The following is a 17,600-nucleotide window of genomic DNA, read 5'->3' on the forward strand; positions in this document are numbered from 1 at the left end:
TGTAATCCAGAAAGGATTATGTGTTTATGAAACACATGTGAATTAAATTAAATTATATTCAAGTTATAAATGTGCTTCTGATTACAGATAGCCTGGGATTACAAAGACTTGTATTTTAAAGAAAACCATTTCGAAGGGAGCATAATTTGCTTTTTTGGGTTAAAAGAATGTCTTAATATGAAATTTGAAGAGTATGACAATTAGATTAGACTGTGCAGAAATTGAAATCTACACGCTAATACACACTATACTCATAGTCACCAATGCTGATGTTGTTAACATTAATCATTTGAGAATAAAGTATAACAATAATAATAATTTGAACGGTTTGATGTGATATGAGCTAACCGATCTTTAGATGTAATCACCATTGGTAGCGAGATTTACGGTAATGCTTTTTTCCTCAGTTGGTCAGAACAAACGTGGCAGACTTGTTATTTGCTTGTTCAGATGACAATATAAGGTGAAAAGACAAGTACAGTAAATATCCACACCGGTGCGGTGACTGACTGCCACATACTCTTCAGAACATTAGATTAATCCGCGCTGGAACATTCATCCGCGACTCACAACCCAAGCTAGAATAATGCCGCACACAGCTGCAGTTGCAGGTTTTCAAACAGAGATGGCGACAAAGAGGCAAAACTTACGGACTGCAGCTTTAACTTGCCTGGATAAATAAAGGTTAAATAAAAAAATTAAATTGTTGTGTGAGCTTCAGCATTTCAGTATCTAAATCAGAATTTAGAGTAGAAACTAAAAGTAACAGTATAGAAATAACAGAAATGTTTTTTAATAATATTAGTTTTACTTAACAAATGTATTTGTTATATTTAAATTATGATGTGTAAATTTGTTGCAACTAATAATCTTCTCTTTTGGTTTGTGTCCTTAAATAAAAAGATACTTTTTTTTTTTTTAATTTAATTAAATTAAATACCTTTCCTGTGTTAAGTATTTAATTAAATTATCCAATAACAACACTGCATGTTTATAAAATAAAACCCATTTTCACATTGAATTGAATGGGGAAGACACATTGCTTGTCACTTGATCTGGTTAGGACACAGTGTAATGTTCTTCAAGGATCATGACTGATTAACTTAATTTGTAAAGGTATATGAGCTGGTACTGACCGGGTCCGAGAACCATCTGTTTGGGATGTTTGGTCTCTGTTGGTCTATGCAAATCACTTTCTTCATGTCCTCAAAGCTTGGGTCGCTCGGCACAACGTCATGGAATGGGGTCTTGTAATCTTCAACAATACCTGCACAGTCAGTGAAGACAAAACACATTTGGAACTCTCCCAGAAAAAATGAGCAGCCATTACTATCAGAAGTTATTACACTGGTTATCAAATTACACAGATAATCACTGAGCACCGATTGTGCCAACTGTAATGTGTCTGTCAGCACAAAATTCAGCTTCATCAAGAACGCCAGCAGTGCTGATTATATATAGAGTACTGAAGCTATTACACCAAAGGGAGCAATAGGGACCCATTTTAGACGAGACACACAGAGGGCATCAGACAAACCTCTGAAGACATTATTGTAATAACCCTTTCAATGTGAAGGGGGCAGAAGCCGAATAACATGTGCACCCACAATCATACACAGACAAAGTCTAACTAAAATGTGCACAGTTTTGACCCATGTCACTGTAATTGTAACATCTCACAAACTTTATACCTGCATATAAACCATATTTGGGACTAACTACATTTGATAAAAACACCAAAGCCTCTACACTTTTTCATAATGTTTTTTTTTTTTTGTCAAACATTTTGCAATACTGGACATTGACTGGCATGTAAATTTCCCTTTGCACTAATAGTGAAGTGATGTTCCGAAGTAACCTTATTAACTGTGCCATTTGCAGTATCCCACAATTATGCATAGTTTGCTAAAACATGAGAAATTTAGCAGAATTTTGCCAAATTCTGAGCCATTCTTCATTGCTAATTGCAAATATTCAAATCCCTGTCCCAAAGTGTTTTTAGAGTGGAATGGAAACTACCCCTCGTTTTGTCCATTAGCAATATGTAGTAAACTTACTGTAGGTCTAACACCTTGGCAGTGGTGGAGGTACTCCATATTAAATATTAACTACTCACGTTACTGTAATTAAGTAGTTTTTTAGGGTACTTGTACTTTTTTTGAGTATCTTTTTAAAGCTGTACTTTTACTTGTACTTAAGTACAAATTAAGCAAAATAATCTACTTCGTTACTTTTAAATCGTAGTTCGTTACTGAGTACGCCCACAATTTGAATTGATATTCAAACCTTTGACGGCACTTCAGTAGCCAATAAAGATATCCGATCGTAAACGGACCAATAAAAGCCCTGATATCTGAACCGGGAAAAGCCGCTGCTGCAGCAGGTTTGAAGAGCTGATCGGACAGTGAGGGAGTTCAGCGTAATTTATGGACTCAGAGTTTGGAGAAACAAACTACATGGTAGTGTTATCATAAATATCTATATTTTGACACCGATACTGAAATATCTGACACAGTTCTGTTACTCATTTTCCACAGTATCTACCGATTATACACCGATACACGCTGCGTCTCGCTCTTTCTTCTCCAACAGAGACACGCATCCGCCTCCCGCCGATTACAGAGTCTGAATGTCCGCGCAGGATTGCAGGTATTCCCAGGGATGCGGGAAGTAGGGGTGCTGAGGGGGCTGAGGCACCCCCTGTTTTCACATGGTTGCAAATGCAATGCCAAGTTTGTTCATTTAAATTTATTCAGTTTTAACATTTAATAATTTATTTGTAATGATCTCTGAAATGTAAATTGTGAGTGGGCTATAATAAACCTATGTTTATCTTTATAAACATGATTAATTTTACTTGTGATGTTTTCTATATGGGATGATTAGCCTAATCCTCATGAACACGTGACGCTAGCGCGTGGTATCAGACATGAACTGTACAGAATGCGAACAAGATTAACTTTAATACAAGGAGATAATGGCGCAAAAGCGAATTTCAGATTTTTTTAAATGCCCATCCCAGCAAAAACTTTCAAAAAATCGACATCCAAACAACACCAGCCCCAGCACGAGCACCGACGTAAGTGAACCAGCCCCCCCAACCAGCCTGTCCTCTCACTCCGATATTGTTTGTGCGCAGACGCGATCTCTCCATGCTTTTAAAGTAGAAATTATTTCTCTTTGCTCCTGGATTAAACTGTCAAAAGTTATCAACCATTCAGAATAGATCCATGCCTGACGATGAAAATGCTACAAGAAATTTTATTGGCTGTAAGTGAAATGCACCAGAAAGTCTTTTACCAATCAAAGATGGAACTTTAATTTCTTTACAATGTAAGTTTATGCTAGAAATGTTTTGGAATGGGATATTTGTCTGATTTGTTCATATAAATATCCTAGTCTGCCTAACTGCATCACTACATTGTACATACATTACAGGTCAAAGCCAGCTGATGTTCCATGTATCTAAATAAATAGGCCTAACATACTGTATATGGCTCTTAAATCACTTCTTATGAAAATTCAGTGTTGTCATATTTCGAATACCTCAACTGAATTGAGGTCATTTGTTTTATAATTGTATTACTGACTGTGTACGTCTTTTTTTGCAAATTCAATTCAGTTTGAAATCAAGCTTCCTTGTGCTGTAAGCTTTTGAAACCCTATTTTAAAGACACAAATACCCAGCATGAGCAAATGTTTAAGACTGTGATTTTTGTTATGGTAATTGATAGGGATGCACCGATACTACTGAGCTCCTGTACTCGTACTCGTTAAAATGCCCCGATACCAAACGCTGATACCACACAGCATGTGATAAGTGCCATATTCAGACAAAGAAACACCGACAACAGAACAACAGACAGCAGAATGGAGTTAAGGATGTCTACTACGAAGTATATGTATGCAATGAATATAACGTTAAACATTCAGTATTAACGCCTGTATAGCTGATGTGCATGAGCTGATAAACAAAGCACGCTAATATCACAGTTAGGAGATTTATAAGGAGTGGTTCCCTGCATTATTACAGCAAAGCGCGTGATTACAGTACTAAGCCGCTGCAATGGAGCAGCTCTAATGCTATTAAATTAAAGATGATGTTCCATAGAGCAAAAAATTAACAGTGAAAGTAATAAAAACTTGTAAAATAAATTTTAATAGGCATAATTAAGTGTGAAAATAACCGAAGGATATAGTCAAACCAAAAATTATTCAGAGACCAGATATAATTTTTGATATTTTTTACTAGTGGGTGCAGGACACTATAATTCATGCAGACCGAGTCTGGGAAAAAACATTGAAGTTGAGGTTTGCATGAAGCTGGGTGACAGCATGCCCAGGAGACTACAGGCTGTCATTAAGGCTAAGGGTTGCCCGACTAAGTATTGATAGTTGGGTAACACTTTACTTGAAGGGGTGTGCATAAGACTTAATAAGGCCCAGAAGCGGTGAAGCGTGATGTCAGACGTAACAAGCATATATTCTTAACCACTCCTATCCAACCGTGAATCTGCTATGAACAAGAGGTGGAGTGGAGGTGCACCACAATAAAACCTCGCCCTTTATTCAAAATTCCGTTTCACTTAGAAATACATCACAACTCTGAAGTCAGTTGCAACTTCCGGTTCATGGGTACTTTGATATTGATATTTTTCAATGTATTGAAGTTAGAAATTCCTGTATCATGACCACTAATTGATATACTTTTTCAATAAGATAAAAGTGGGTTTTGTTCAAAGTAGCTATTATCCACATACTGTAGATCTTTGATATGAATATTTTTTGGTAATTCATTAAAGGGGTCATATGATGCAATTTCAAATTTTCCTTTCTCTTTGGAGTGTTACAAGCTGATTGTGCATAGATAAGATCCCTGAAGTTGCAAAGACTAAAGTCTCAAACCCAAAGAGATATTCTTTATAAAAGTTAAGACTCGTCCACTCCTTCCTAAAACGCCTCGTTCAAACACGCCCCCACATGTCTACATCACTGTGTGGGAAGATTTGCATAACAAATGTTCACGCAAAGAAGGCATGACTTTGATTCTCGCTGTAGTATTGTTGCCACCGCCGCCATGTCGTGGCGACGCTGTGTGTTTCGTTGTGAAAGAGTAACTACTTTGTTTGGCCTTCCAAAAGAGGACACAACTAGAAATCAGTGGTTAAGTTGTATTTACAACACTGTTCCAGAACAGTTCAACCCAAATATTCAGATGTGTACAGCGCATTTTACGGAGGACTGTTTCCTGGGAGAGTAGCCTACAATGCGTCTGTGCACAAAGACTGTTTCTATAAAGTGGGGCAATTCCAACTTTGCAAAGACAGTCTGGTGCTTCTGACTCACAGCCTGGTGCTTCTGACTCACAGCCTGTAAGTATGTTTTCATATTTAACATCACATGCTTGAGGTATTCGGCCAATCAAAATGCACTGGATAGCTGGCCAATCAGCATACACCTTGCTTTTCAGAACGATGAGCTTTGTAAAAATCGATGCGTTTCAGAAAGGCAGGGCATAGAGGAGCAACACTAATGTACATTATGTGGAAAAATTATGTTTTTTGAACCTTAAACCGCATAAACACATTGCATTACACCAAATACACAACATAATGTTCTTTTTCGAAACGTCATATGACCCCTTTAAACATCTCCGGCTAAAATGTAACTAGTAACTAGTACTCTTGAGTAGTTTTTGAAAGGAGTACTTTGTACTTTTACTTAAGTACTGTTTTGACACCAGTACTTTTACTTGTAATTGAGTATTATTTAAGCAATGTAACAGTACTTGTACTCGAGTACACATTTTCAGTACTCTTTCCACCACTGCACCTTGGGTTAGCTGGTTAAATGATTTTAAAGAGTTATTCTCATAAACATCTCCTTACTTCAACATACCCTGCTTTATCCACTCCTTTCATAGAAAACATTTTTAAATTTAAGACTTTTTAAGACCTTTTTAATACCACCTTATATGAAATTTAAGAAAAAAAGGCACTCTTCCGTGTGAACTTGAGTATAAATATACACATTTTCTGCCCCCATGTCTTGAATTTGTGATCATTCCGAATGTACTTTAATAGACTGAATCATGCAGTGATCAAACAGAGCGCACTGCAAATGCGCACGCGCACTAGACTTCACGTAATGCCTGCACTCTGTAGGTGTTTTGAATGTTTGTTTGTTTTTTGCATCGTGAGAATATTGAGTAAAATAGCTCACTTGTCATATTGTTATTTAACTATATCATGTTATGAATAAACTAAACATTTTGAATTTTTACCTCATACAAACATTTTGATATTTTAGCGGTAATGAGACCAAAAATAATTAAAACCCATCGAATCCGAATTTAAGACTTTTTAAGGCCTTATATATAAGGCCTGTTTAAAAGTCTGCGCTGACCAACTGGCCCCCATCTTCACACAGATCTTCAACAGATCATTGGAGCTGTGTGAAGTTCCCTGCTGCTTTAAACGTTCCACCATCATTCCGGTCCCCAAAAAGCCCAAAATCACTGGACTTAACGACTACAGACCTGTCGCTCTCACATCTGTGGTCATGAATTCACTTGAGAGACTGGTCCTGGCCTACCTGAAGGACATCACTAGACCCTTGGTGGATCCTCTTCAGTTTGCCTACAGAGCAAACAGGTCTGTGGATGATGCAGTCAACATGCGACTGCATTACATCCTGCAACACCTCGACAGACCTGGGAATTATGCAAGGATCCTATTTGTGGACTTCAGTTCGGCCTTCAATACCATCATGCCTGACCTTCTCTCAGACAAACTCACCCAGCTCTCCGTGCCCACCTCCATCTGTCAGTGGATCACCAGCTTCCTGACAGACAGGCAGCAGCTAGTGAGGCTGGGCAAACTCACATCCAGGACTATCACCATCAGCACTGGCGCCCCCCAGGGATGTGTACTCTCCCCACTGCTCTTCTCTCTCTACATGAATGACTGTACCTCTAAAGACCCCTCTGTCAAGCTCCTGAAGTTCGCAGCCGACACTACAGTTATCGGCCTCATCAAGGATGGAGACGAGTCTGCTTACAGACAGGAGGTTAAAGAGCTGGCTGTCTGGTGCAGTCTTAACAACCTGGAGCTTAACACGCTCAAAACTGTGGAGATGATCGTGGACTTCAGGAGAAAACCCCCTGCACTCCCCCCACTCACCATCATGGACAGCACTGTGACTGCAGTGGAGTCATTCAGGTTCCTGGGCACCACAATCTCTCAGGACCTGAAGTGGGACACTCACATAGACTCCATTGCAAAAAAGGCCCAGCAGAGGTTGTACTTCCTTCGCCAGCTGAGGAAATTCAACCTGCCACAGGAGCTCCTTAAACAGTTCTACTCTGCTATCATTGAGTCTGTCCTGTGTTCATCCATAACTGTCTGGTTTGGTTCAGCAAACAAATCAGACATCAAGAGACTACAACGGACAGTCAGAACTGCTGAGAGGATTATTGGTGCCCCTCTGCCCAGCCTCCAAGATCTTTACATCTCCAGAGTGAGGAAAAGGGCTAAAAAAATCACCCGAACAGTTTTTTTCAGTCTTAACAATTAAGCTTTCATAATTATACATCGTCCATCACAACTAACATAGTATATTTATATTAAACTGCACACTTTGTAAATAACATATCTATCTGCACACTAATAAACATTTATCTAAACAATTTTAAATAGTTTTTCTATTTCTGTATATAGTACATTATTCAATTTGTCTTTTTTTTTTTTATTATATTAGTTTTATATTACATCACTACTCTGTTATTCCTATGTATGTCTACACTATCATGTATGTCTGCACTATGTTTGTACTTTCTTCTACACTGGAAGCTCCTGTCGTCAAGTCAAATTCCTTGTGTGTGTAAACATACTTGGTAATAAAGCTCTTCTGATTCTGATTCTGATTCTATATTAGGAAAACGTTATTCAAGACTTTTTAAGGACCCGCGGACACCCTGGATAATAATATGTGGGATTCATCCAAATACTTGTATCTGTATTAAAAAGGAATGAAAACTAAACATTCTCGCTGTTTTCATCTTTGGTTATGGATGTAAAAATATGGGAAATTTAATGGACAAACATTACAGAGGTGGCAGGGTAACAAAAAGAAAAGACACATTTAGCACTAACCACCTCCATATATTCCTCTAAACTTCTTGTAGTAATGAATTAAAATTGACACTCATTTTAATAATCTTATAAGGAAAAGAAATATACCAATGCACCATATACCCTGTTTGTCCCACTGAAAAGGGGCAGGGTAGAAAAATAACACAGAGTAAGAAGTTCTGCAAAGGGCACAGCTGCTCCTCGTATATCTTCATTTGAGTTTTCTATGCTTACTTAAAATCAGGTCTCTGTAACAGAATTAAATGTTCATCCATGTAAATGATGCCTATACTGACAAGTTATTTCCATAAAAACCCAAACATGATCTGAAATAATAATTGCATGAACAGAACAAGAAACAAGAGACGCTAATATCCAATAATAATCTATTCTAAAATGGCTTATGTGGAGCAGAACAGAATGTATAATATCTCCCATCTAGATTCAAAAGCCTCCAAATATATAACATCATACTAAAATACCATACTGCCTAGCAGCAAGCAGCATACCTTCCAAATTTACAAAGGAAGCAGAAGGGGGGGTTTTTTTCCCTAAACTCTATCATACCCCTACTTTTTACTTTTACCATCATTACAGAATACCTTTCCAGTTTACACCCAAAGGTCAGTCCTCAGTGGGTAACATAACGATCACTGATTATATGCTTGAAGCCATGAATCAAACTCCTCAATTTCACATGACTCTTCTTAGCCACTGAAACAGCTTAAGTCATAATTAGAAAAACTAAAATACATCGGGGTTGCCAACTTTTTCTTTCCTCGCTGGAGATTTAGATGATTCAAACACATGGCCCTATTTGGATCCAACAATTTGATTTTAATGTCATACATATATGTTACAATATAAATTGGGCAGTTAAAAGGTCTGTTTTAAACCATTATAGTTAATAAAAAAAATGTTATGTAAATGTTATGATGCATGAAAATTGATATTTTAATGCAAATCACTGCACCCATTTCTCAGTTTCAATACTAACAAATTTTTCACTTCACTAAATTACGTTACTTACAGAGCACATATTCAACTAATCGACAATAACATAATCGCCCACCATAGTGATCCGGCCAAATAAAACATTTACTTGCGTTTGGCACTTAGCATGTGTTAATTTTGTGCCTTGGTTTGGGGGCACAAACACCCATCTCACCCACCTGTACTGTAGACAGTTTGAGTGTTTAGGCCTTATAATAATATAACAGGATAATTTTCGCTAAGTGACACAGAGCACCATCCTTTCCTCCTTGCATCATGTGATTCTCCATATTGAAAGCAACTTAACCAAGTGCAACAGCAGAGATACATTTTTTAAAAAAAGAACAAATGACTGGTGTGATAGTGAATCAGGTGTGAGGATATACATACCATTACTAACCGTTCTTCTAGAAATTTCCCACAGCACAAGTCCAAAAGCCCAGATATCGACTCGTTTGTAAGACTCAAAGCAATCTGTCTGAATGGAGTCATCCAGAACCTCAGGGGCCATGTAGCGCTTGGTCCCAACTTTAGGATTATTCCCTACGTCCAGCTCATTTGTGTCCTGAAAATGCATCACGGCGAGACCTGAAGAAGATAAATGTGTGACCAAATGTATCATTATCATATAATACAGGATCTATCAGTAGCTTTGCACAATATGCATTAAGGCACATAATACAGTCAATTAATAACCATTTCAGAGCAAGGCTTACTCTTTTTCAAGGAATTCTGCACATGTCCCTGGATTAAAAACCTGTGTATTTGTACAGCGCTTTTTGTGTGCATTCTAAATTTAAAAGATCCCATGAAATGGTTTGACGAATCCGGTTTTCTTCCCTTTGCTGATGTCTTTCCTATTGAAATAATTTCCAGATTTTATTTATGATTATGGAAAGGGGCTCTCGTTTCAGAAAGCATTTGATTGCACAAATATTTTTGTACACCGCTAAGAGCATCATCTATGATGCTGAGATGCATCTGAGATGCATATGCTGACATTTTTATGATGGGAAAAGCACATTTCCTTTTTAAATGCTGTATTGCACCCTCTTGTGGGGATATACAAAAATTCAGTTTCATGAGACATTAAGTAAACTTAAAGAACCCAGAAAGGTCTAGTAACTGAAAAACATTTTTTTTGAGCATCAAGGGGGAAAAATTGTGCTAAGTGAAAACCTCTAGTCCAATGCAGACAACACGTTTTCAAATCAGTGTTCTAAAAAGAACATGCTCATTTTGTTAATGTGCTTTATATAGTTTCAAGTGCTGTACAAAAACACATCTTGTGTTCCACTTCCTGTGTACAGAAGAGTTTGTGTTAGCTGAAAGCTACCTAATGGGTTTTTCATTAGGGTTTCAGGGGGAAACAACTGTGATCTCTTCAAATAACAGCCTGGGGTTACAGAAATGGACTCAGGAACTAAGTGAGTGAAGTGAATTTAATAAAGACACATCAATTAAAGTGCCTCCATCCTCCAAGAGCAAATAGCCTGTTTCTGCTTTCTAATTATTAGTGTATAAAGGGCAACATGTTGAACAGGTAAATACTGAGGGAACAAACAAATGATTTCCACGATTAGAAACTGAACAACAAGTGAGCGATGGACGGAAGAAGGCAACAACATATTTAGAGATTTTAACATAAAAATCCAAATCCAGTCATAAAAGTCCATTAATCTACCCTCTATGATTTATCATTCACTGAACGAATATAAATATACATAAATATAAAAATAATGAAGATTTGATGTGAACTTTTTTTTTTTTCAAAGAAAAATTTGAGGTTCGTTCAAGTGTAAAGATAAATGGTTCTTTAGGTTGAAAAGCTTTGGGTTGATTAAGGGGTTTCAGGGGTAACTGAATATTTAGAAAATAGTTTCAGATTTGCTGACCACATGACAATTGCTAATCACTTATGCTTGAACTAAATCAGTGTTGTAAGAAAGTAGTTCTAACACAAATGTATTTGAAATGAAAACCTGAGATAAACATGTGCATAATTTAACCATAATGTGTTATTATTTTGATTATACCTACAGTGATTATTGACAAGTTAATGCACAACTGAAATGAAATTTAAAGTGCAATAATTCAACTGTCTGCTGTCAGTTACAACACATAACCTGGTTTTTTAATGTTTGCTGACATTGTCCAAAATACACTTCACAGTAATATTTTAAATATTCTAATATGAATGGCATATGAAACAACAGCATACATACAATAACTGATTTTGCTTCATTCGGAAGCTATTCTTACCTAGGTCTGCAATGCAGCACTGGCCGTTTTTGTTCACTAAAATATTTTTGCTTTTTAGGTCTCTGTGAGCAATGGCTGGTTTGCCCTGTGTGCCAAAGATCTCCACGTGCAGATGGGCCAGGCCACTGGCAATGGAGAGTGCCATCCGCAAACAGGCAGAAGCATCCAGCATGTGGAGTTGCAGGTAATCGTAGAGAGAGCCCATCTCATGAAAATGTGTGATTAGCCACAACTGAGTGCTGGAGCTACGCGATGTCATATCGGACGCAATAAAGCCTGAGAAAAATACAAGGTAAAGTTATGGTTGAGCGAAATTAACATATTTTATTGTTGTTTTATGTTACAAAACTGAGGTATCATAAAAAAACCATATGAAGAGTTCATCTGCAAAACAGATAACTCCGTTAACAATTTTCAAAAATCACGTTTTTTCATTGTGCATTCCAATTAATCTCAATCAAACAGCAGTTGGGTTATTTTGATTAGATTAAAAAATAACTAAAAAATACAGCTAACTAACACAATAAAACCATAACATAATAAAAAACGTGGAAAAATGGAGTTATCTGTTTTTGCAAATAAACTCTTCATATATCATTTCTAGGGGTTTTATAAAAGGTTTCATTATAAATTGATTTACCCAGAATGTTCTCGTGTCGAAGCAGGACAGTGTTGTAGATTTCTGTCTCTCTGAACCAGGATTTCTCATCTCGAGACGAGAATATTTTCACAGCCACGCTTTCTCCCTGCCACTGACCTCTCCAAACCTCTCCGTACCGACCTTTACCTGACAGAAAACACACAAACACATGCTTTGAGGACATACTCTCAAAAGTGAGGTTTTGTCAAATATATGTAACTATAGCCTAGTAACAGAGTAATTTGGTGTTTAAATCAGCTTAAAATGAGCTGCTAACCTGTACAACAAAATCTAAGAAACATTTTATGCACACATACATAAAGAATGATGGAAAGATGGTGTGAGCGCATACCAACACACTCGCTGAGAGCGATCTGTCTGGCTACTGTTCTCTGAACCAAGAAAGGTAGTCCAGAGCCACTACCAGATGTACAGGAATGATCCAACAGATCCTGAGAGAGAAAGACAAAAGATAAAGAAATATACAGCTGTACATTAACTCTAGTACAGCTATATTTGTTCATTTGGACCCTGCAATACACACACTTATACACTAGAGAGCCCTCAATGACCAGAAACATTCCACTATGAGGGAATGAGGGAAAAATGCACCAGAGGCAAAACCACAAGAACCTCCTAGGCCTCGGAGAACAGATTTTAAGTATTTTAATAACGTCTCATTCCCAGGACTGGCACAGACTTTTAATTATTCTCAGGCAAACATTAGAACGCTGAATATTTGCTTTGGTTGCCAAGCACTCCTTCGAGATCCTTGAAAATAGCTTGAAAAAGATCCAACAACAGCAACTAAAGAGCCAGCTCAGCAAACACACATCACAAATACTTACAAACTCACCAAAACCCTGCAACTTTTCTGCCGAAATTTGTTTAAACAGAGAGAAATGCTCTGAAAATTTGTTAGTTTCATAAAACATTTTATCATATGTCAGCATAAACAAAATCTAGAAACCATTCAAAACACAAAAAGTGGATTCCAGATGTTAAATTGCTGTAAATTGTTGCATAGATTTATGAGATGTTTTATTAATTAATAAGCTAAAAAGCATTTATGTAAAAAAAAAAAAAACATGGTATTACTATGGTGCATGTCCTTTTTTTTCTTTTTCTTTTATAGTGTAACCACATATGTGACCCTGGATCACAAAACCAGTCTTAAGTCGCTGGGGTATACAGGTATTTGTAGCAATAGCCAAAAATACATTGTACGTGTCAAAATTATAGGTTTTTCTTTTATGCCAAAAATCATTAGGATATTAAGTAAAGATCATGTTCCATGAATATATTTTATAAATTTCCTACTGTAAATATATCAAAAATTTTTGATTAGTAATATGCATTGCTAAGAACTTGGTTTGGACCACTTTAAAGGCGATTTTCTCAATATTTAGATTTTTTTGCACCCTCAGATTCCAGATTTTCAAATAGCTGTATCTCAGCCAAATATTGTCCTATCCTAACAAACCATACATCAATGGAAAGCTTATTTATTGACATTATTATTATGAAAAATTGACCCTTATGACTGGTTTTGTGGTCCAGGGTCACATATAAGGCAACAACATATTTAGAGATTTTAACATAAAAATCCAAATCCAGTCATAAAAGTCCATTAATCTACCCTCTATGATTTATCATTCACTGAACGAATATAAATATACATAAATATAAAAATAATGAAGATTTGATGTGAACTTTTTTTTTTTTTCAAAGAAAAATTTGAGGTTCGTTCAAGTGTAAAGATAAATGGTTCTTTAGGTTGAAAAGCTTTGGGTTGATTAAGGGGTTTCAGGGGTAACTGAATATTTAGAAAATAGTTTCAGATTTGCTGACCACATGACAATTGCTAATCACTTATGCTTGAACTAAATCAGTGTTGTAAGAAAGTAGTTCTAACACAAATGTATTTGAAATGAAAACCTGAGATAAACATGTGCATAATTTAACCATAATGTGTTATTATTTTGATTATACCTACAGTGATTATTGACAAGTTAATGCACAACTGAAATGAAATTTAAAGTGCAATAATTCAACTGTCTGCTGTCAGTTACAACACATAACCTGGTTTTTTAATGTTTGCTGACATTGTCCAAAATACACTTCACAGTAATATTTTAAATATTCTAATATGAATGGCATATGAAACAACAGCATACATACAATAACTGATTTTGCTTCATTCGGAAGCTATTCTTACCTAGGTCTGCAATGCAGCACTGGCCGTTTTTGTTCACTAAAATATTTTTGCTTTTTAGGTCTCTGTGAGCAATGGCTGGTTTGCCCTGTGTGCCAAAGATCTCCACGTGCAGATGGGCCAGGCCACTGGCAATGGAGAGTGCCATCCGCAAACAGGCAGAAGCATCCAGCATGTGGAGTTGCAGGTAATCGTAGAGAGAGCCCATCTCATGAAAATGTGTGATTAGCCACAACTGAGTGCTGGAGCTACGCGATGTCATATCGGACGCAATAAAGCCTGAGAAAAATACAAGGTAAAGTTATGGTTGAGATTAACATATTTTATTGTTGTTTTATGTTACAAAACTGAGGTATCATAAAAAAACCATATGAAGAGTTCATCTGCAAAACAGATAACTCCGTTAACAATTTTCAAAAATCACGTTTTTTCATTGTGCATTCCAATTAATCTCAATCAAACAGCAGTTGGGTTATTTTGATTAGATTAAAAAATAACTAAAAAATACAGCTAACTAACACAATAAAACCATAACATAATAAAAAACGTGGAAAAATGGAGTTATCTGTTTTTGCAAATAAACTCTTCATATATCATTTCTAGGGGTTTTATAAAAGGTTTCATTATAAATTGATTTACCCAGAATGTTCTCGTGTCGAAGCAGGACAGTGTTGTAGATTTCTGTCTCTCTGAACCAGGATTTCTCATCTCGAGACGAGAATATTTTCACAGCCACGCTTTCTCCCTGCCACTGACCTCTCCAAACCTCTCCGTACCGACCTTTACCTGACAGAAAACACACAAACACATGCTTTGAGGACATACTCTCAAAAGTGAGGTTTTGTCAAATATATGTAACTATAGCCTAGTAACAGAGTAATTTGGTGTTTAAATCAGCTTAAAATGAGCTGCTAACCTGTACAACAAAATCTAAGAAACATTTTATGCACACATACATAAAGAATGATGGAAAGATGGTGTGAGCGCATACCAACACACTCGCTGAGAGCGATCTGTCTGGCTACTGTTCTCTGAACCAAGAAAGGTAGTCCAGAGCCACTACCAGATGTACAGGAATGATCCAACAGATCCTGAGAGAGAAAGACAAAAGATAAAGAAATATACAGCTGTACATTAACTCTAGTACAGCTATATTTGTTCATTTGGACCCTGCAATACACACACTTATACACTAGAGAGCCCTCAATGACCAGAAACATTCCACTATGAGGGAATGAGGGAAAAATGCACCAGAGGCAAAACCACAAGAACCTCCTAGGCCTCGGAGAACAGATTTTAAGTATTTTAATAACGTCTCATTCCCAGGACTGGCACAGACTTTTAATTATTCTCAGGCAAACATTAGAACGCTGAATATTTGCTTTGGTTGCCAAGCACTCCTTCGAGATCCTTGAAAATAGCTTGAAAAAGATCCAACAACAGCAACTAAAGAGCCAGCTCAGCAAACACACATCACAAAAACTCACCAACTCACCAAAACCCTGCAACTTTTCTGCCGAAATTTGTTTAAACAGAGAGAAATGCTCTGAAAATTTGTTAAAACATTTTAACATTTTATCATATGTCAGCATAAACAAAATCTAGAAACCATTCAAAACACAAAAAGTGGATTCCAGATGTTAAATTGCTGTAAATTGTTGCATAGATTTATGAGATGTTTTATTAATTAATAAGCTAAAAAGCATTTATGTAAAAAAAAAAAAAACATGGTATTACTATGGTGCATGTCCTTTTTTTTCTTTTTCTTTTATAGTGTAACCACATATGTGACCCTGGATCACAAAACCAGTCTTAAGTCGCTGGGGTATACAGGTATTTGTAGCAATAGCCAAAAATACATTGTACGTGTCAAAATTATAGGTTTTTCTTTTATGCCAAAAATCATTAGGATATTAAGTAAAGATCATGTTCCATGAATATATTTTATAAATTTCCTACTGTAAATATATCAAAAATTTTTGATTAGTAATATGCATTGCTAAGAACTTGGTTTGGACCACTTTAAAGGCGATTTTCTCAATATTTAGATTTTTTTGCACCCTCAGATTCCAGATTTTCAAATAGCTGTATCTCAGCCAAATATTGTCCTATCCTAACAAACCATACATCAATGGAAAGCTTATTTATTGACATTATTATTATGAAAAATTGACCCTTATGACTGGTTTTGTGGTCCAGGGTCACATATGAGATATTTATTGTAGTCCTTTAAATAGAGCCTAAGCCTGCTAAAGGGATAGTTCACCCAAAAATGAAAATTACCCCATGATTTACTTACCCTCAAGCCACCCTAAGTGTATATGACTTTTTTCTTTCAGACCAACACAATCTGAATTTATTTTTTAAAAACTATCCTGGCTCTTCCAAGCTCTATAATTAAAGTGAATGGTGATCAAGATTTTGAAGCTAAATAAAGTGTATAAATCCTTCCTAAAAAATGCTCAACACAGCTCTGGGGGGTTAATAAAGGCCTTCTGAAGTGAAGTTCTACTCAGAAGGCCTTTATTAACCCCCCGGATCCATGTAGACTACTTTTTTTTACTCCTTTTTTTTCTTTTCTTTTTTTCTCACTTGTTTTGTAATTTTGCTTCAAAATCATGACCACCATTCACTGCCATTATTAAGCTTGGAAGAGCCAAGCTTTACTTGATCTTTTACTCATCTTTTCAGCATGCGCTCAATGTGCTTAAATCACAGACTGATGACAGACTTTGGTAAGTGTAATTTTTTCTCACCGCGAGTGTGCTCTCTCCCACGTTAGACGCAATCAGACCATCAATGGTGCCATACTCTGCATCATGAGCGGTCAGATGTTCCATCTGGTGATGGTGAATACAACGGAAGATCAGGATAGCCACACCAGACAGGAATATCAGAACGATGACTGGAGCCACAATCACGATGGTCAGCGTTGTCACACTATAGTTGGGGCCCTCCACCACTGAGAGACACACAGAGATTTAAAAAGAAACCATTTTACCTTGAAGAGTGGTGAACCTCACAAAACAAATTCAGTTTGTGACATTTTCATGACATTAAGCACATTTTAACCCCTAACTTTCACTGTAATATAAAAAATACATATTTTTCTTTCTTTCTTTCGTCACAATGAGTTCTTGAGCATTGCCAATTTAATTTTTTCCATATTGACAAAAACAATGAAACAAGCTGCAACAGTCATGGAAAACCCAGAAACAACAGCGAGTTTTAAAATTGTGTCAAATCATTGATATTTAATATATGTCAGATGTTTAGATCAGGGATGGGGCCCTAGGCCATTATCCTGTAGAGTTAAAAAAGAAGCTCCACCTCAAATTAAACACACTTGCATGTACTA

At 36.6% G+C, this 17,600-nt stretch overlaps 1 protein-coding gene across 1 annotated transcript in view; it reads right to left on the minus strand.

Annotated features, from left to right (window-relative positions):
- Window positions 1-17,600, minus strand: part of LOC107548806 (activin receptor type-1-like) — a 35,902-nt gene that overhangs the window by 3,945 nt on the left and 14,357 nt on the right. Inside the window, exons 5-10 of the mRNA XM_016229626.1 lie at window positions 16,999-17,204; window positions 15,234-15,333; window positions 14,882-15,028; window positions 14,246-14,521; window positions 9,516-9,713; window positions 1,137-1,267 (exon numbers count right to left, since the gene is read on the minus strand). Coding sequence (XP_016085112.1) covers window positions 1,137-1,267; window positions 9,516-9,713; window positions 14,246-14,521; window positions 14,882-15,028; window positions 15,234-15,333; window positions 16,999-17,204 — 1,058 coding nt within the window. The remainder of the gene's footprint in view (window positions 1-1,136; window positions 1,268-9,515; window positions 9,714-14,245; window positions 14,522-14,881; window positions 15,029-15,233; window positions 15,334-16,998; window positions 17,205-17,600) is intronic.

Source organism: Sinocyclocheilus grahami, unplaced genomic scaffold (genome assembly GCF_001515645.1).
Source record: "Sinocyclocheilus grahami isolate Dianchi unplaced genomic scaffold, SAMN03320097.WGS_v1.1 scaffold355.1, whole genome shotgun sequence".
Lineage (NCBI taxonomy): Eukaryota > Metazoa > Chordata > Actinopteri > Cypriniformes > Cyprinidae > Sinocyclocheilus > Sinocyclocheilus grahami.